Raw genomic sequence first — 20,014 nt, forward strand, 5'->3', positions numbered from 1 at the left:
CATGGAAAACATGGAATTGTCTGGATGACCCCAAACTTTTGAATGGCAATAGAGTTATTGAGATGTTTTTCACTTAACCTGACGCACACAATATGAAGCCACAGTGAAATGGCAGCTGGTGCTGACAGTCCTCTTCATGTATGTGTTTGATCATTCAGGAGCTCCGTGAGGACAACCTGACTCTAATGGAAACAAAGGTGTTGTTGGAGGAGCAGCTGTCGGCCTCCAGGGGGCGCTGTGATAAACTGCACACACTGGAGAAAGACAATCTGTTGCTGCGGGCAAAGATCCACGACCTGGAGATGGTAATACTCTGTATTGTACATGTTTTTATTACAAAATACAGGTAGTTCATTTTAAATGCCTTTACATTAAAGTTTAGATACTGAATTATAAGTTTGTCAAAATTTGGAACCGGGGCCAGATGTTTCTTTTTCTTTTTTCCTCTATCCTTATTTTATTCTTCCACGTCAGGATCAAATATTTTAGCACCCTTGGTTTAAAAATGTTGGTGTTTGTGAAAGTGTGTGTCTGTTAACTTTGCTGATGTTGTGTGCGTGTGTTTGTGTGTGTGTGCAGGAACGGGATAATGAGCGTCGGAGGCTGGAGGAGCTGGTGGAGGAGAACATGCTGCTGGAGATCGGACAGAAGCAGAGCATGAATGAGTCTGCTCATCTGGGCTGGGAGCTGGAGCAGCTGACCAAGAACCACGACAACACTAACACAGAGAGTGAGACGCCCGCTGTCCTGCTCTGTTATAGTCTGTCCTGTTGGACGTTATTGTCTGTTTTCTTTTCTAACTGATGCTTTTCTCTGCGGCAGCTCGTAAGTCGTTGGTCCATGAGCTGAATGAGTGCGTTTCCAGCCGGGTGCTGAAGCTGGAGAAGGAGAACCGGGAGTTGCAGGCCTCCATAGAGAGACTGAAAGAGGACAACCACATCCTGCAGGAGCAGCAGCTCCACACCCAGGAGCTGGACCGGGAGAACCAGAGCCTCAGCAACAAGGTAGGAGACCTGGATGCAGGGCTCCAGACTAACTTTGTTTCCTAGGAGCACAGTGGCCTCTAACTTCAAATTTTAGGAGCGCAACCAGAAAATGTAGGGGCGCACATCAAAATTGACTTGCAAAGTAAATATTCACATTTCCTGTCATTTTCACTGTATTACTGATAAATACTTGCACAATAAATGCAGAAACTATGTTTTCAATTCACATTTTATTGTGCAGCAGTTGACACAACATAAGAAAAGCACTCAGAGCGCAGTACTCCACCAAGGCTGCTCAGTTGACATATATTTTCCGACGGATAAAATCTGTAATTAAAAAGACCTTGTGCTGAACACAGGCATGTGTTATGCATGTGCACATTATGTATTTATACTGAATCACGTGTAAATTACTCTTATAAAGGTCTGTTGATCAGTTCATCAGTTTTGGAAAGCCTTTGTTTTGCTAGTGTTAAAATAACCGTTCCCTCCAGGCTGTTATTTTGAAGCTGTATTTTTAATGATACGGGCTTTTATTTTGTGACCAATTCAGCGGCACAAGAAGTGTTTCTCTAAGAAGAGGTTTCTTGACATGACAAAGACGCTGCACAAAAGTCTGAAAATTCACGTAAAGATGAAAGAAAACGGTTCCATGCTGTTGCTGTCTAGCAAAGGATGTGTCTAAACTTAGAAGCAGCTGGAATGGAGACAAGAAAGGAGGGAAGGAAAGGAAGGTGAATTTGTGTTCAAAATAAGGCTGAACATAAATAAAGGCTTTGTGAAACATCAGGAGCTTCACCATCATTCGCCCCCCGCTCTCACACACATTGGCCCACCTTCTTCTTTGGTGTTCGTCTCCTTTCTTCTTCTTTTGGAGTTAATGTCGGTTAATAGTAATTTTAAAAAAAAGAATTGGCAAATTTACTGGTCGCACATGTGCAAGTAGATGGATAATTTACTCGCACTCGTTTAAATTTTGGTCGCAAAAGGCGACGCAGTCGCAGTCTGGAACCCTGCCTGGATGTGTAGGACTTCAAAAGTTCTGACGTTGATGATGCCCACTAGTCATATGACACTGAGAATTAATGACAGCTAGCTTACAGTAGCTGAACATACTTTAACTTTTCCACTTTTTGCTACCTATTTCTATAGCTTATTACTGTGCTTTGATGTGTTCGCTTGTTAGCTGGAGCGCCTTCAGGGATTGCTGGACCAGGAGAAAATGACCAATCAGGACATGGAGTCTCTGGGAGAGGAATTACTGAAGGAAAAGCAGAGTCTGGAGAGAGAGATGCATGCTCTGAGGGCCACAAAGGATCGACAGGTGCTTCATTCGCTCAGAGAAAATGTTGTTCAGTGTTAACAATAGTGCAAAATGCATTTTCAGGTGACAACCTGTTCCTCTTGTCCTGTCCAATCAGATCTCAGAACTGGAGAGCGAGAAGCAGCACCTGTCTGATGCAGTGGCGTCGCTTCAAGAGCGTGCTCAGTCCAACAGCGAGGCGAGGGTCCGAGAGGTGGAGGCTAAGAACCGTTTACTGCATCAGAGCATCACTGACACCAGCTCCCGACTGGCCAGCCTGGAAACTCAACTGAAAGTAGTGAGTGAGGAAGCTGATAGGCTGAGAGAGCGAGCAGGACGGTGTGAGGAGGTGGAGAGAGAGGCTGCCAGACTGGAGAGGAGCAGGGACTCTCTGAGCAGAGAGGTAATGAAGCTAACAAAGTGATTTATTTACGCAACATAAATGAATGCTGCAGGAATTACTCTGCAGGAATAATTTTCTGTGTTGCTTCCAGGTGGAATCTCTGCGTGAATGCAGCAAACAGTCAGAGGTTTTGGAGAAGCAGGTGTCCAGTTTGGAGCAGGAGGTGCACAGGCTGAAGAGAGAGGCGGAGGAGGCCCAACGGGAGCTGCAGCGACTGGGCAAGCAGGAGGCAGAAAACAGCCTGTTGTCAAAGGAAAACCTGGACCTCCGCTGCTCCGTGGAAAACCTGCGATCATCAACCGCTCGACTGCCCACCCTTCAGGAGGAGCTTCAGGAGGTGCAGAGAGAAAGACAGGAGCTGCAGAGGAGGCTGGAGGAGGCCAACGAGGAGACGCAGGGAGAAAAGAAGAGAGCAGAGAGGCTGGAGCTGAACTTAACTGCTCTGAACCAGGAGAAGCATCGTTTAGAGGAGGAGATAGAAAAGAGCAAAGAGGAGAGGGTAGAGGAAGAGAGAAAGAGAAGAGAGACGCAAAGCAGAGAGGAGGAACTGAGACGGGAAGTAGAGGAACTGAAGGAGGAGCGGAGAAGAAGGGAGGAAGGAGATGAAGAGAGGAAGAAGCTCCAGCTGGACCTGGAGCAGTCAGAAAAGGGCAGGAAGTTCCTGGAGAAGGAGAGCTGGAGGATCAGGACACTGCTGGAGGGGAAAGAGACAGAGCTGGAGGAGAAAGCAAGGCGACTGACAACGCTGGTGAAAGAAGGTGCAGCTCTGAATAAGGAGGTGGATCGGCTGAAGGAGATGTCAGTCAAAGCCAAGGAGTCGGAGCGGGAGAACAAAGAGCTTCAGAAACAGGCCACTATTGACAAGAGGACTTTGGCTACACTGAGAGAGGTGAGAGGAAAACACCGCTCTGAAACACCTCGTTAAAGGACCGTGCTTTTCCACTACCTATTTATGTCACTGTGTAACTCATTTGCATAACCTGTTCCACACCGTCAAACAAAGAACGAGCAGCTTCCTCACTGGGTGCTGTTATCCTCAGTAAAGCTGCTGCTGCTTCTCCTCTACTCATACAGTAGGAGAATGATTTACATTAAAGCATGTAAACACATTCTAGTGGGTCAAAAACATACTAAACTTGTAAGCATGCATAATATGAGCTGTGTAGGACACACAACAGGACTTTAGATCCAAAGAACTGAATCAGAATGTAGATTTAGAGTTCCTCACTGACAACTGTAGGAACACATGACCAAACAGTTTAACCATAAAACCCATTCATTAGTTTTACATCTGCACGCAGTTTGTCTAGCTGTGGTGGAATTTAGGCGTTTAAATGATTTTTTTCTGAGTAGGCCATGGACTTCTTAGTGTCAACTCAAAAAAATAGATTTAAAGTTCATTCTGAGCCAAATAAAAGTATGAGATGCTAATATTGACCCAACATCCAGTCCAATACACATCATATGTAGTTTTTACCCAGATGTTTTAGGAGCTGTTCACAGATTTGTTTATGGAGTTTCATAGTTGTCTTTGTATTTACAGGAACTGGTGTCAGAGAAATTGAATGTTCAGCAGCAGAGTGTCGAGTTGGAGAGACTGAATGAAGAGCTGGAGAAGATCGGACTGAACAGAGAAAAACTGCTGCAACAGGAGCACACACTGGAGGACAGGTAGTAATATAGTGTTAGGCTGTTTATCATCTAGAATTATTTATAAAATTAGTCTGAGGTGGGCAGTTGAGTTGATTTATGTTGTGTGCTAGTAAGTACAGGCTGCTGGAGTCTCGGCTGGAGAAAACGGTTCAACAGACAATGAAGATTAAAGAAGAGAAAATCTCCAATCTGGAAAAGAAGCTAGAAGAGAGCAACACACTGAACACTACTCTGCATACGGAGCTGGCCACTGTAAGGATGCACATTCAGATTCTTTCAGAAAATATATATGTTTGCTGATGTGTCTGGATGCTGGAGGCGTACAACAATCAATGTGAAATAATGTGTTTTTTTCCTGCTGCAGGTTCGACAGACGGTGTCTGCTCTGCGTCAACAACAGGAGGTGGAAGAGAACCACAACTCCCAGCAGCGCTCTGGGAACAACCGGGACGCCACGGCTGAGCTGCTTCGAATCAAAGATCATCTGATTGATGTAGAGAAGAATGTAAGATTCTTACTATGAATGAAAATGACAAAGAGCATCTCATACCACACTTGTTTCTAATTATTATATATATATTTATGTTGCTATAATGTTAATAATAATGTTAAAATATTATATTTTTATTTTCTCTTTCTTCTCTTTATCTTTTCTTCTATTTTTGTCATAACATTTTTTCCAAACACATTATTAGTTCCTGCTCATGTACACTACCTTTCAAAATCTGGTGTCATCCAGACAGTTTCATGTTTTCCATGAAAACTCCCACTTTTATCCATAAGCTAACATAACTGTACAAGGGTTTTCTAACCATCAATGAGCCTTTCAACAGCATTAGCTAACACAATGTAGCATTAGAACACAGGAGTGATGGTTGATGGAAATGTTCCTCTGTACCTCTATGGAGATATTCCATTAAAAATCAGCCATTTCCAGATAGAATAGTCATTTACCACATTTACTATGTTTACACTGGATTTATCATTCATTTCATGTTTTCTTCATGGAAAAACTGCTTTTCTTTTAAAAATAGGAACATTTCTACGTGAACCTACACCTTTGAACGGTGGTGTATATTTGCAGCCCGATCTCACGGGGATTCGTGAAACTGTCACGTAAGTTTTAGTTTCGGTTTCGTGTGCACCAACACGATTTCGTCATGTTTTTCGTGCCGCTCACCACGAAATGCGCACCAATGTATTTTAAACGGCGGACTTTTCGTGCCACTCAGAACGTATTTCAAAAGAATGTGTATATTATATTTTTAATGTAAAACCGTGGTGAATCCAACGCTATATTTTGCATGACATCGTCCTTAAACATAACCCTAACCAAACCCTAACCATAACCATAACCCTAACCAAACGCGGCCGCTGGCCGCAAACGCGATCACACAAGCAGTATACGCCGATGGACAGCTTAGATCGTCATGAATCCGCCGGTATAAACCACTTTCAGATGTGATTACCACAGCGAAAAACATTTCGTGGTGAGCGGCACGAAAAACATGACGAAATCGTGTTGGTGCGCACGAAACCGAAACTAAAACTTACGTGACAGTTTCACGAATCCCCGTGAGACCGGGTTGATATTTGACATAAAGTGTTCTGTTCCTTAAAGTCGAGTTTCTTCTTATGTCATACTGATGTTTTGCTTCAGTTGTAAAATCTATTGTTTTTTCCCTGAGTGTTCCTTCAGTGTTTTTGGTGTTATTTCCTGCAGAACGCCTCCCTCCAGACAGAGCGCAGTCTATTAAAGGAGCAGCTAAAACAGCTGGAGAACCAAAACACTTCTCTGAACAACCAGATGGTGGCGCTGCAGCGAAACACCACCACCCTGCAGGAGCAGAATTCAACGTTACACACACAGACAGCAAAACTACAGGTACGGCACAGTCAGTCGTTCAGACACAGAAAAGCAGCATTTTATACACACTGTGGAACACTCTGCTGGTGTGTTTCTAAACTTTTTGTCGTCCCAGGTGGAGAACTCCACTCTGTCCTCCCAGAGTGCGTCTCTCATGGCCCAGAATGCCGTGCTGCAGGGACAAGTCACCGCCTTGGAGACGGAGGTGGAGTCGTGGCAGCGGCAGCGTGAGGAGGCGTGGCGAGGCAGAGAGAGCGTGCTCAGCGACCACGAACGCCTGCTGAGTGTGCACGAGAGGCAAGCGCACGAGTACGAACAGCTGATCAGCCAGCACGCCGCGCTGAAAGGCAAGCAGAGGGCGCTAGAGAGCGAACACAGGACGCTGCACAGCAAGTAAGTACATGGCCTCAGAAATAAGCTGTCAGAAAAATTACAATCATGCGTTCTTCACTAATCACTCAGACCTTTGACATATTTGAAGTGTATGTATGAACACGTATGAACACAGTCCACTAACCACATGACCAGAACACGTTAGTTGGATTATCTAGAGGATAATGAGCTCAGTAGGGCCCTGTAGGTGTCACTTTATTTGTAGACCACTTTTATTTAACTGCTGCACAAGAGTCAGATGACAGATGAGCACGTAGCACAGAGATTGTTTTACCAGCGTTTCATGAGCTTTCAGTAGACAAAAGCCAAGATGGATTTAGTCTGCTGTTTGTTTGTTTTATTTTTAAAAATGGACAGTTCATATTAATGTACATTTCCACCTAAATAGGAGAGATCGTAGCTGTACGGTTAATTTCCATCTCCAGTCCCATTAGCAGATCAAAGATAATGATGAGATGAGTTATTATACAGTTGTAATAAATCACTGATTCAGAGTAACACACATTTCGCCCTTACAATGAACAACACAGTCTATGTAGGTCTTTATTCAGTGTATAAATAAATGTGTTTAGTCTCCTGAAAACTAAACATGGACACACACATATGGGGGATATACAGGACGTGTTATCAATCTGTTTGTTTTACGTTAATGTTCCTCATGACTTCATTCAGTCGTTCACACCACAGAGATGGAGGGAGCCACAGTACACATACGTACACACAACACTTTACATCAGTTTGTCATCATGTTGTGTGTTCCTAATCCTCGTTAATGTGACCGCATGCAGTTCAGACTTGTGCTGAGGGGAAAGGGAAATGTAAACGGTCTGAGGGCGTTCATTCAGATGTGAAAGGTAGAGCATGTCTGAAAGGATCTAAGGGTTCTCAGTCGGCTTTAGTTTGTTGATTATTGACAGCTTGGACACATTTTGAGCTTCCCAGATCAGCAGCAGGTCACCATGTTATTAACCAGGACATCCTGCAAAATGCTGCCACTCTGGACTGTTCTTAGCTCTTACCTTTAGCTGTAAGGTGTGTTTTTGGCCTTTTTTTGTCAAAATTGCTGAAAAATACCAATAAATAAGTAGCAATTACTGAGGTCCAGAGTTTATACAGTGAATATCTTTGTAAAGGTTTCAGAAGTAGTTCACAAAGTACAGCTTTTATTGAGATTTAATAGATTTATTTTTTTATTGCATCACTTTTGTGACCGATAGTTAATGGCAGGACTCTGAACCTGTTTACTCCCACAGTGGATGTAGTTCTGGAAGTGTTTAAGAAGCCAAAATACAAACACAACTAGTCTGATGATGTTCACATGCTGCCTGCCTCATGTTGGCACATCTTCTAGAACTAATTCAACCGACACAATGCATTGAAAAATGTGACTCATGACGTATTTCAGAGATTCCACTGCTGCTGTTATGTTAAGATGTCTATTTTTGGGCACTAAATTCTGAACTCAGCTGCATGGTTTCAGTTGTGTGAACAAATGAAGCCCTGAGGATACAACTACAGCTGCCATCCAGCAGAATAACCTCTGCTGTCTGTCTGCAGGTACTGTGTTTTGCTACAGCAGAAGGAGAAATGGGAGGAGCAGGAGGGCCGTGGACAGAAAGAAAAGGAGGAGCTGAACCAGGAGATTCAGAAGAATCGGCTGCTACAGCAGGATAATCTGCAGCTAAAAACAGAACTGGACAGGTACTGTGTTTTTATACACTCTCATACTGTTAGACGGAGACTAAAATACATGTTTTGTAGACAAAAAATGGAAAATTGTTATGAAATCAAAGTCAGAGACCAGAGATGTGCATCCTAGCACTCCTGTCAAGTCAACAGTTTATGACTTTGGGATAAGGCTTAGAATGATTTCTGTAAGAAAAGAAATGTACAAAGAAATAAAGTTATTAATCTAATTCATTTCTAACTTTTTAATCAGTCACACCAGCACATCATTTGTTCACACACCCCCCACCCCTTGTTTTGTTGTAAAGACTGACAGCGACTCAGTACTTGATATTTACAAAATATTTCAGCATAAAAACATATTAATTTTGCCAGCAGTGTTTTCCCTGAGGTTGTCTAATATCACTCCTACTACAGTTAACTTGTGGTCATCAGTGGACTGTGCATTTTATTTAGTTTTAGTGTTCTATTCTGTATTATTTCCTGTTTATTTTAGATGTTCTCTCTGGTTTTATGTGGCTTTTAGATGCCTGGTTCTTTGGTGTGATGTCGTCTCTCTAATTCTTTAATTCTCTAATTTATTAATTTTTTTATTTCTACCTTCAGTCTTATTCATTTGTTTATGAGTACTAATCTAGCTAATCATTTAATTTCTGATAATTTTTACTATTTATTTTAACTGAATGCTCTGCCTTGTCTCCTCTATCTTGTTTTGTTGCATGTTTTAACTCAGAGCTCTTTGTGAACGCTGTTCTTAAGGCTGCTATATAAATAATGTTATTATTATTATTACCTCCGCCAGGAGGTTATGTAATCATCAGAGTTTGTTTGTCTGTCTGTCTGTCTGTTTGTCTGTTAACAGCATGATCCGGATCACCTCCAAAATCTAATCGATTGTTACTTTTGCTCTTCCGGACATCCTGTAAAAATTTGGTGAAAATCTGTCCATGACTTTTTGAGTTATGCTGTTAACAGACAAACAGACAGACAGACAGGTGGCCTGGCAGAGGTCTGCACTCTCCGAGTGCTTTTCTAGTTATTCATGATTTTCCCTAAATGCCTCACATGCAGGCTGCAGTAGAAGCTGGAACAGAGAAGCTTCTAGCCTCCACTCAGATGACAGACTTACCCAAATTAAAACTAAGTGATTTTCTCTGCATGTCTGCATTGAAGCCCAAGTTGCACTTAGAATGCATATTAAACAATATTAGTTGTTTTTTAGGTGTGTAGCTTCTCAGAGTTTAGTTTCAAGTACAGTGAAGCTACAGTAAGGTTAAGGTCAGAGGAAGAACCTGGACACGTGGTTTCTTCTGCTTTTATAACTACCAGAATGATCAGTCAGTTGACTTTTCTTCTGCTGGTCCAGGAGTCATCTTCTTGTTTCTTATTTCTGTTTGTTCCTGTAGACTGACGGAGAACCATTCACAGCAGACGGAGCAGAGTGAGGGCCTCCAGCAGCGAGTGAACGAACTCAAAAGCTCATTAAGTTCCTCCCAGCTGGAAGTGAGTCGATGGATGACCCGATATGATTCACTGATGGAGCAGCACCAGGGTCTGGATCTCACCATGACCAAACTGGACAACCACTGTGAGGTAAATGGGAAGGTTTTATTTTACCAAGACATAACAACAATTAACACCAGGGACGTGTTTCTTCAGTTTCCCCTTTGGATCACCTTCTCTCTGTGACTTCTCTGGGTGTCTAGCTGTTGAGTCGACTGAAGGGAAACCTGGAAGAGGAGAACCACCACCTCCTGAGTCAGATCAACCTGCTGAGTCAACAGAACCACTCTCTGCTGGAGAGGAGCATGGAGAGCAAAGAGATGTATCACCAGGAGCAGAAGCTCTACATGTAACTACACACAACAGCAGCAACACAGTCTGCACCTTTAACTGCACACTGTAGCACACACAAACACACCAGTAGCACTGTAGAGTGGACATGACTACACTTTTAAAACAAAGATGCTACAGGAAGCTGGAACAGAACTGTAAATCTGTGTAACGTCTTGTTTCCTTCTGTCTCTCTAGTGATAAGCTGAATGCTCTTCGTCGTCAGAAAGAGAAACTAGAGGAGAAGATCATGGACCAGTATAAGTTCTACGACCCCACACCTAAAAAGTAAGACTTTAATCAGTATAACAGCAACTTATTTATAAGATTAGATATCGGTGAGAGAACGCTGTATTCATTTATCACAATTTAACACGAGAATGATAAAGTTTAATTTACTGTCACTGGTGTTGATCAGGGAACAAACAGCCAATAAACGATGCTGTTTCTGATCATCAAGGCAGAGACCTTTAGTCAGTGCCTGAACACAGCAGATGTTTTTTATAGTTTCTAGTGTTTTCTATTGCAACAAGCATTTAGAATCTCAAACATCAGCAAGTTGATGAACTGGAATAGATGGGTCGAACTATAACTGAGGGACTTTTGAAGTCCATGGAATATATCTGCATACATTTTTATTAAAAATAAAAAAACAAGAATTTTTTTAATGTTCATTATGATCATGTCTTTACAAATTCCATAATTATTTATAATGGAAACAATCACTTATTAATAAAAAAATTGCTGGATATCACTAAAATGTCAACTAAATAGCTGTCTGAATTTAATAACAACCGCCTTCTAATTAGATAAACAATGACAAAATGAGCTTATTTAAAAATAGTTTGGATTGTGTTGAGATGACTCAAAATGACTCAAAAATTGTCCAGAATGACTCAAAAATTATCCAAAATGTCTTGAAAGTGATCCATAATTATGAAAAATTTGTTCAGAATGACATGAAATTTGTCCTAAATGACTTGAAAATTAGCCTAAAGGCACCAAAATGATGAGAAATGGTCCAAGCTGACATAAAACTCTTTGAAATTGACAAGAAAATTGTCCAAAATTACTTGAAAATTGTCTAGGTCAATGGAATGTCATGGAATATATGAATACATTTTTGTTAAAAACAAACTAATGTTTTTTATGTTCATTATGATCATGTCTGTACAAATTCCATAATTACTTATTATAGAAACAATCACTTATTAATAGAAAATGACTGGATATCCCTAAAATCTCAACTAAATAACGGTCTGAATTTATTACCAACCACCTTCTAATTAGCTAAAGAATAATAAAATGAGCTCCCAGCCTCATGGAAGCATCTGCAGAACCTTTTCTGAATCTGAATAGAACTGATAACTAACATGTGGTCTGATGCTTAAACATGTTGTTTGCTGTCAGGAGGAGTCAGTGGTCTGGAGCCAAAGCTTTGGTCAAACTGATTAAACCCCGTAAGGAGAGCAGCAGAGAGAGAGGAGGCGACCGGGATAAGGAAGGAGCCAAAGACAGAGAGCGAGCTAAGAGCGCCCCAGACATCCCTCTACCTGCCACACCTTCCCTCCTGCCCCCTGAGAACCCGCCCCCTCCTCCCCAGCGGATGGGAAGTGAAGATGGCAGCGCTGCACACAGTATCCATAGCAACCACACCAGCAGCCCCGACCTGGGACCCCAGAGTCCAGCCCTGACACCCATCAGCCGAGGTAAACACACAGCACATAAAAACCCCATAATATTAATAGCAGCAGATGTCTGCAGATGAGTGGTTGAACTTTCTTCTATCAAGGATTATTCAGCATTTGTTCTATGCTGACTATGGAGAATAAAGTAATCTCTGTGGATCCTCTTTATTGGGAATGATTGGAAAACTGTGCATGGACAGCTTACATCAAATTCATGCTTATTGTTTCTTATGATCCAAAAATGACAAATCTTATGGGGTGCAGCTCCATGCTACTCCTATAGAGGGCGCTGTTGACCACCATATAACTGACAGTAACTGCACCGTCCTCTGAGGTAGTTACACTGAGAGTACGTGGATGGTATCACAGAATATCCTAAAATAGATTTCTAGTTTATTCTCATATAAGTTAGAAATATTCTGTCATATTCCATCATATCAGGCATCATGGGATTCTTTTATGAGGAACTTAAAGTCTCAGTTTTTGGTTTTGATTATTAGTTCTGTATTTTATTTTTGGTAGGCTTGGGGCAAGATTGATTTTTAAGTAAAGGATGATCTAAAGGTTTTAACCCTCGTGTCGTCCTGCGGGTCAAATTGACTCGTTTTAAAGTTTGAAAATGTGGGGGGAAAAAATATTTTCAGTTACACTTCTGATGTCCACATTTTCAACATTTTTTGGTGGAAAAAAAGAAATGTTAAAAATGTTTCTTTAAGAACATTCACAAAAAAATCAATTCCCTGGATTTTGGTCGATTTTTTCTGAATGTTCTTCAACCTTTTTAACATTTCTTTTTTACTCATAGATTTTTACTCATTTTTTGAAAATATTTACAAGAATTTTCTTGCCAAATTTGGGGGATTTTTTTTAAAATAAAACTTTTATGGGAAACTTTTAAGGAATTATTGGAATTTTCTTCCTGAAGGTTTTGCAAATTTTCAGCAATTTAGGGATTGTTTTTGCTGAATATTTGGATTTTTTTCAGACAAGGAAACAATATTTTTTGGTTCCCAAAGGAGGGTTAAAACAGTAACGTCCAATACAAGTAATACAAAAATGTGAAGAGTTTTTTTGACAGATTTTTATCATTCAGTCAGTGCGGGATTGTTGGAGTTTTGGGCTTATTTACTGACAGTCAAAATGATGTTCGGCTCATAATCTTTGGCGATGTGTGGAGTTTATGGATCCATCCTAAAACCTTCAGAAGTGCTCACAGACTCATCCAGGCCCCAGTGAAGTCAGATATATTTTTTATTTAGGTTCTAAAGTCAGTATGTTAAACAATTATCACAGCTCCATGTGGAACAGCAGAGATGGTTGAAAGCAATGCTGAACATTTTAGGCATTAAACACAGATAACAAACAGCTGTTAGACATAAAGACACACAATAGATAATGGACATAAAACAGAACTCTCTGGCTCTATCTTTTTCTCATCTAGACTTGTTCAACCTTTTGCTTTTGTTTTTTTTTAACTCTGAAGTATTATTAGTGCTACAGTAAGTTATTACACCTGCTTCCCCATGAGACACCATGACCTACTGCGTGTTATTGATCATTATTCCCAATCCTGTAGTGCGTCTTATTTCAGGTTCCACATTCAGCCCAATTTGATCTGAAGTGAACCAGACCAGTAAAATCACAACATAATAACCGATAAATAGCTGCAAGTATTTCCCTTTGTTTTAGTGCAAAAAAATACATTCTGAAAAAGTTCACATTTAATGAGCTATCCTTTTACAACACATGATGAACAGTCTGAAATTTTAAAGAAAAATACGTGAAATTTCAACAGAATTAAGCCTCAGTTTATCATTTGTGTGTTATAACTTACGTCTACAAAGGAACACAACATTTAGTCATCTGGACCTGAACCATGGAGGATTTTACAACTTGTCAAGATCTAGAAATTATTTAAACTGCACATCTGACAAACCAAACAAACTAAAGTAGAGACTATTAAGGAAGAAGGTTAACTTATCCTCCTGTCTGGTAAACATATAACATTTATACTTCAAAAATACATAAAAGTTGTGTCAGTGCACCAGCAGTAAGGTTCATCCAAACCAGACTCATACTGAAGCTGCTGACACATTATTTCACACAGTGTTCAGTGTCTTTAAATATTTTCACAGTAAGGATTCATTTTCACCTCTGTCATTTTTTCAATTTATGTAGTCATTTGGGCCGGATTGGACCCTCTGGAGGGCCGGTTTTGGCCCGTGGACCGTATGTTTGACACCCCTGCTGCAGTTTGTTTATGTCTGACATTAGAGAGGATCATCTGTGAAGTTCCTCCTCATGATGAAACCTTATTTCACAATCTGTTAGGGTTTTAAAACTCTTGAAGTCAGAGATAATATTTTGAACAATATTTTTCTGATCTTGGCAACAAAGAGTCATTCCCTACATCAGGGGTGTCAAATATGCAGCCCGTGGGCCAAAAGCGGTCCTCCAGAGGGTCCAATCAGGCCCCCAAAGTGGAAAGATTTCAGAGAAGACATTAACAGCAGATGGTAAATTCGTAAAACTATAAATTTTAAAGAATTTCTAGACCATGACAAGTTGTTTTGATCATAAAGTAAAATACTAGATTGTTCATTGTTCTTTTGTCATTTTTTGTCTAATTTTTGTAATTTTTTGTTGTTTTTTTGTCTATTTTTTGTCGTTTTTCTCACGTTTTTGTCATTTTGTTTCTCATTTTAGTTGATTTTGTATTTCTTCTTTTTCTCACTTGTGTTTTTTGTCTCATTTTTGTCATTTTATGTTGTGCTTCATTCATTGTTTTCTGTAGCCTTTTTGTTTTGTTTCACGCTTTTGTCATTTTTTTGTCTCGTTTGTCCATTTTTTGTCAAATTCTTTGTCCCCTTTTTGTTTTGTTTTGTGCTGTTTGTGTCATTTTCTGTTGTTTTGTGTCTCAGTTTGGTCATATTTTGTCTTGTTTTTGTTATTTTTTGTCATTTTAAAAGTTAAATCCTCTCTGGTTCAGGTCCAGATGACTAAATGTTGTGTTCCTTTGTAGACACTCTGTGATCTGGAAGTTGTAATGTGGAAATGATAAACTGAGGCTGAATGTTGATGAAATTGAACTTATCTTTCAGGTTGTTCATAATGTTTTGTAAAATGATAATTCCTTAAATGTGAATATTTTCAGAATGAACTTTGTTGCACTGAAACGAAGGAACCATTAGGAGTTGTGGTTATTTATAGGTTATTATGCTGTGATTTTACTGGTCACTGGAGATCAGACTGGGCTGAATGTGGAACCTGAAGATGAATTTGACAGCCCCGTCCCACATGTACACCTACCCCTGGTGGTATTTATGAGGAAAAGATGCAGCACCTCCGTGTCTCTGCAGTCCTCCTGTGACTATGAAGTAAGTGTATGCTGCGACTTTCAGCCTTTTGGGAGTAAAAGACAAACTGTGCCAGAAATTACAGACATTTTTACAAAAGGCATTCTGTCAAAACAACAAACAATGAAAATAAAGACTGTGTTTTTTGGCTTGCTGTGATATATGATATGTCCCCAGATGTCACATTTTTAGTTTGGGACCATCAGTCACTGAGGACAGCCTGGAAGGAGTGGAATGCTGGCAGGCTTTTAGAACCACTCAGAGCAGTCTGAAACGACAGCAGTAATTCCCTACAGACTGCTGCTGCTGCTTTCCAGTGACAGACACTTATTCTGTGTCAACACAGCAGGTCACATAGTGAAAATCCACTGATAGCATACTAATATTTCCTTTAGATAAACAAATAATCCAACTGTCTGGTTTGGTGCTGTATTAAGGGTAGTGAGAACTTTCTGTTGCCCCTTTGGTCATTTCGTCTGTTGGGTGAATTAGAATTAAGCTGTTGGTTTATATTAACCCTCCTGTTGTCCTCATTTACAGGCACCAAAAATATTGTTTCCTTGTCTGAAAAAAAAATCCCCAAATTTCTGAAAATTTGCAAAACCTACAGGAAGAAAATGACATTAATTCCTTAAAAGTTTGCCTTAAAAGTTTTGTTTTTAAAAAATTCCCCAAATTTGGCATGAAAATTCTTTTTTTTTCCCAAAAAATGAGTAAAAATCTTCCAAAAAAAATGCTAAAAATATCTAAAGTGATTACATATATATCATTAAAACTTGTAATATTTTCTTTGAGAACTTTCACATAAAAATCAACCAAAATCCAGCAAAATTTGCTGGATTTTGGTTGATTTTTTTGTGAATGTTCGTAAAGAAACCTTTTAACATTTCTTTTTTTCCACCCAAAAATATTGAAAATGTGGACATCAGAAGTTTCACTGTGAAAGTATATTTTTTTCCACATTTTCAAATGTTGAAACTTGTCAATTTTGACCCGCTGGACAACACGGGGGTTAACTTAAACACTTTTCTGTTAAGCTTATTTAATGTATGAAGTTCCTACATTCTGCGTTATTTTTTTGATTTCTGTGTCTCCATATCAGCTACATGAGTGGTTCCCAACCTACAGATTTACTGTTTGCTCAGTATAAGTCTAATAATGTACAGCTATGACATTTGTGTCTTTATTTTCTCTTCAAATAACACATCAACAAAACACCATTGAGATGTAATTGCAGCAGCTGCCTGTTTATCACTCACTGGAACATTTCTAATCCAACACATGACAAAGACCCATGAGTACATACTACTTTGTTTTAACTTATAAAGTACTCACACACTATAAAAGGTGAGAATCACCGTTTACTGTATCTACCTGGTTCATACTTTTCATCTTTCTTTAATGCATGGTCCTCACTGTTTTTATGTTTTAGTCTGTGGGTTTTTCGTAGCTCTACTTTTAAACTGAATCATCCTGAAGAGGCTGAGCTCAATTCATTCCTAACTCAACAAGGGGCTTTTAAAAGTCTTCTTTTAGGTTGGTTTTAGTCAGCTATATTCACTTTTTACTGACATAAAGTGTCTCAGTGAGGCATTGGATCATCAGATGTTGCCCAACGAAGCATCTTGGTTCTCCAGGATTCATTCTTCCAAAAGATATTTCCTCATTTGATGTTTGATGGAGGTAAAAGGCTCTGTCTCCCACGAGGTGTCCAACTCATCCTAGTTCAGGTTCCACATTCAGCCCAATTTGATCTCAACTGGGCCGGACCAGTAAAATCAGATATTTATTTGTTTTTGTGCCAAAAAGTAAATTCTGAACATGTTCACAGTTAAGGAATTATCTTTTTACAAAACATAATGAACAAGCTGAAAACAAAACAGAAACAAAAAAAATTAAATGAAAAAGTTACAAAGTGACCCAAAAATGGACAAATGACATGAAAACGAAACACAAAGCCACAAAAACGATACACGAAACAGTGAATATAGAAAAACACAAAATGACAAAAATAAGACAACAAAACACAAGTGAGACAAAAAGGAAACACAACACGACAAAAATGAGAAGCAAAACGACAAAAACATGAGACAAACGACAAACGTCAGACAAAAAAAACAGCAAAACAGGACAAAATATTACAAAAACAAGACAAAATGACAAAAACAAGACACATTAACTAGCTGTCTCAGAGAGAATCATGCACATGCAGAGGTCCAACCCCTAAACCATCATAGCTGCAATCAGAAATGTCATATCTCTTTTATATTTTCTTTTACAGACTTTAGAAGATAGGGTGATTTTGAGCCGAGATCAGCAAAAAAAACTATGCTTTCTGGGGCAAAAATTGTACTTTTTCCAACTCCCAGAAAAGCTGTATGTTGTATTTGCAAGCATGATATCTGGCAATATTGTGGAAATTTAGTCCCTCCCCGACTGAAAAAAGGTAAAGTTTGCTTGGATATACTACTTCATGGAATATTTGGCACCATGCCAAAAATATGATATCTCCCAATATTGCAAATCATGGAAAATAGCAACAAATATGAGACAATATATTTCCGATGTGGTCACCTTTATTTCAAATATCTCAGTTCAAACCACTAAAAGTACTGATATTGTTCACAGAAAAAGGATATTTACCCAAGGATGTTGGGACAGAGAAAAATTTTTTTGATTTTCTAAATGTAATATTTTCATGGCACATACGTAAATGTCAATGACATTTCAATGAAACAGCCTAGTTTGAATAAATTCCAATGAAAATCTTATATTTATCAAATTTTGTCAATATCTATATATTTATGTAGAAGTTATTGTATATAATATATATCATATATCATTATATATCCACATGTATACATACATATGCCATCTACGTCATGGTAGTCCTGTACTATAGCAGCATGAACAAAGAAATTGAGAAGAAAGATACTGCATGTTCTGTAATCATTAAGTGTACATGACAACATGGTTATGTTTTCCATATCCAAGGAAGATGAATTCAGTGCAAAACATATATATGTATATATCAAGTAGTGAGAGTTAGACATCCACTAACAAACAGATCTTCAAAGTGAACAGGTGTCCGGAGGTGTCAGCATCACATGAAGAAAGTGAAACTGTATGCCCACCACAGTCTTTCCCATAAACCCCTTCAAAAATACAGGCCATCTTCTGATCTTCACCAAAAAAAAAAAAACGATTAGGAGTTGTCTGCAAATTCGTTGACAGTTGACAGCTGATCTTGAGCTCTGTCTGTAGCTGAAGGAACAGGGCCGCACCAAAATAGCAAACAATAATTTTTTTTCCCCATGCTTATTTACTGCTATCAAGGTAGTATATATTTTTACGATTAAAGAGTTTATCACAATTTTCTGCCCAAGCATAGCAGATATTTCGCACCATATGTTATGAGCTTTAATCATGACTGATTAACAAGGGCATAGAGGTAAAAAAAAGTGATATATGCAGTGTTGTCTTCTTTTTAAATGCCAAAAGGATTTTGCGGCTCCCAGTGTTTTCTTTTCTGTGGGAAACGGGTCGAAATGGCTCTTTGAGTGTTAAAGGTTGCCGACCCCTGGTTTAGAGGATGAGTCCAAGAGACTTTTTTGTTTGCACGGACGTGCTACATATGCAAGTCCTTTGTGTCTCATTTTACAAAAATTAGACGCAAAATAACAAAAGAACAATGAGCAACTCATATTTTACTTTATGATCAAAACAACTTGTCATGGTCTAGAAATTATCTTAAATTTACATTTTTACTAATTTACAATCTGCAGCAAATGTCTTCTCTGTAATTTTTACACTTTGAGGGCTGGATTGGACCCTCTGGAGGACCGGTTTTGGCCCGCGCGCCTCATGTTGGACACCCCTGGTATAGAGTACTACCTTTAAAACCTGCACACTGAGCTTCCTACCAACAGACATTCTTTGTTTAACTTCAGCATGAGTTGAGCTCAGCCCTCAGTCTATTGGGTTTACAGTCTGTTTACTTTGGTTCTCTTGCATGTTTTCTGTTATTTCACATTCTGGTATAATGTGATTAATAACTCTTTAACCATGTGTTCTCTTTAATTTACTTTTCATATTCTTTCCATCTCTTCTTCCTACCTCTTTCCATTTTCCTCCCTCAGCTCCTCCCACCCCGAAACGTTTCCGTTTTCTCCGCAGTAAAAGTCAAGACAAGTTCCTCTTCTCCTCCTCCTCCTCTTCATCCTCACCCTCCTCTTCATCCTCACCCTCCTCCCGTCCCTCCCTCTCTCTCACCAGACGACTACGATTTTGGTCTTCCTCTGACATCACAGCCGACGTCATCACTAGCCCGCCTATCTCAGCCAATGGGGTTTTCTAGTCTCCTCCTCCTCCTCATCATCGTCATTCTAACCCATCATCACTGCCATCAGCACTCATCATCACACAAAAATACACACATCAACCATGCATCCTCCTCATGAACACTAGAATAGATACAAACACACTCCTCTGTACAGACACACACACAGGGGCCTGTTGCCGGCCGCTGTTACTAGTAAGTAGTGTGTGTAGTCGTGGTTTGTGTGTGCGTGTGTGTGTGTGTGTGTGCACTGCCACCTTAATGTTTTAATCTGATGAGCATCTATTGACTGATGGCTTCGTTAAGAGCAGGTCTCATCGCAGTCTCTTCTGAGCTTTGCTGCAGAATTGTCTCTGTATTCATGTCACCATAGCAACTACACTACCTGTCTCAAACTACTCTGTCTGCTGCAGTCACTGCTCGCCTGTCCTTATAGTGGCTATTGTAAATAAACTTAGATTTTTTTTGATAGTTTAATTACAAAAGTAGTGCACAAACTGAATAGAT

At 39.6% G+C, this 20,014-nt stretch overlaps 1 protein-coding gene across 1 annotated transcript in view; it reads left to right on the forward strand.

The window, feature by feature from the left end:
• The window catches only part of ccdc88c (coiled-coil domain containing 88C), a 93,858-nt gene that overhangs the window by 60,707 nt on the left and 13,137 nt on the right, over window positions 1–20,014 (forward strand). Inside the window, exons 11-26 of the mRNA XM_051938922.1 lie at window positions 159–305; window positions 580–730; window positions 823–1,004; window positions 2,173–2,310; window positions 2,408–2,692; window positions 2,784–3,581; window positions 4,236–4,363; window positions 4,456–4,597; window positions 4,710–4,850; window positions 6,069–6,230; window positions 6,328–6,605; window positions 8,163–8,306; window positions 9,698–9,884; window positions 9,998–10,143; window positions 10,323–10,412; window positions 11,535–11,833. Of these exons, the coding sequence (XP_051794882.1) occupies window positions 159–305; window positions 580–730; window positions 823–1,004; window positions 2,173–2,310; window positions 2,408–2,692; window positions 2,784–3,581; window positions 4,236–4,363; window positions 4,456–4,597; window positions 4,710–4,850; window positions 6,069–6,230; window positions 6,328–6,605; window positions 8,163–8,306; window positions 9,698–9,884; window positions 9,998–10,143; window positions 10,323–10,412; window positions 11,535–11,833 (3,418 nt within the window). The remainder of the gene's footprint in view (window positions 1–158; window positions 306–579; window positions 731–822; window positions 1,005–2,172; window positions 2,311–2,407; window positions 2,693–2,783; window positions 3,582–4,235; window positions 4,364–4,455; window positions 4,598–4,709; window positions 4,851–6,068; window positions 6,231–6,327; window positions 6,606–8,162; window positions 8,307–9,697; window positions 9,885–9,997; window positions 10,144–10,322; window positions 10,413–11,534; window positions 11,834–20,014) is intronic.

This window comes from Acanthochromis polyacanthus, chromosome 1 (genome assembly GCF_021347895.1).
Source record: "Acanthochromis polyacanthus isolate Apoly-LR-REF ecotype Palm Island chromosome 1, KAUST_Apoly_ChrSc, whole genome shotgun sequence".
Lineage (NCBI taxonomy): Eukaryota > Metazoa > Chordata > Actinopteri > Pomacentridae > Acanthochromis > Acanthochromis polyacanthus.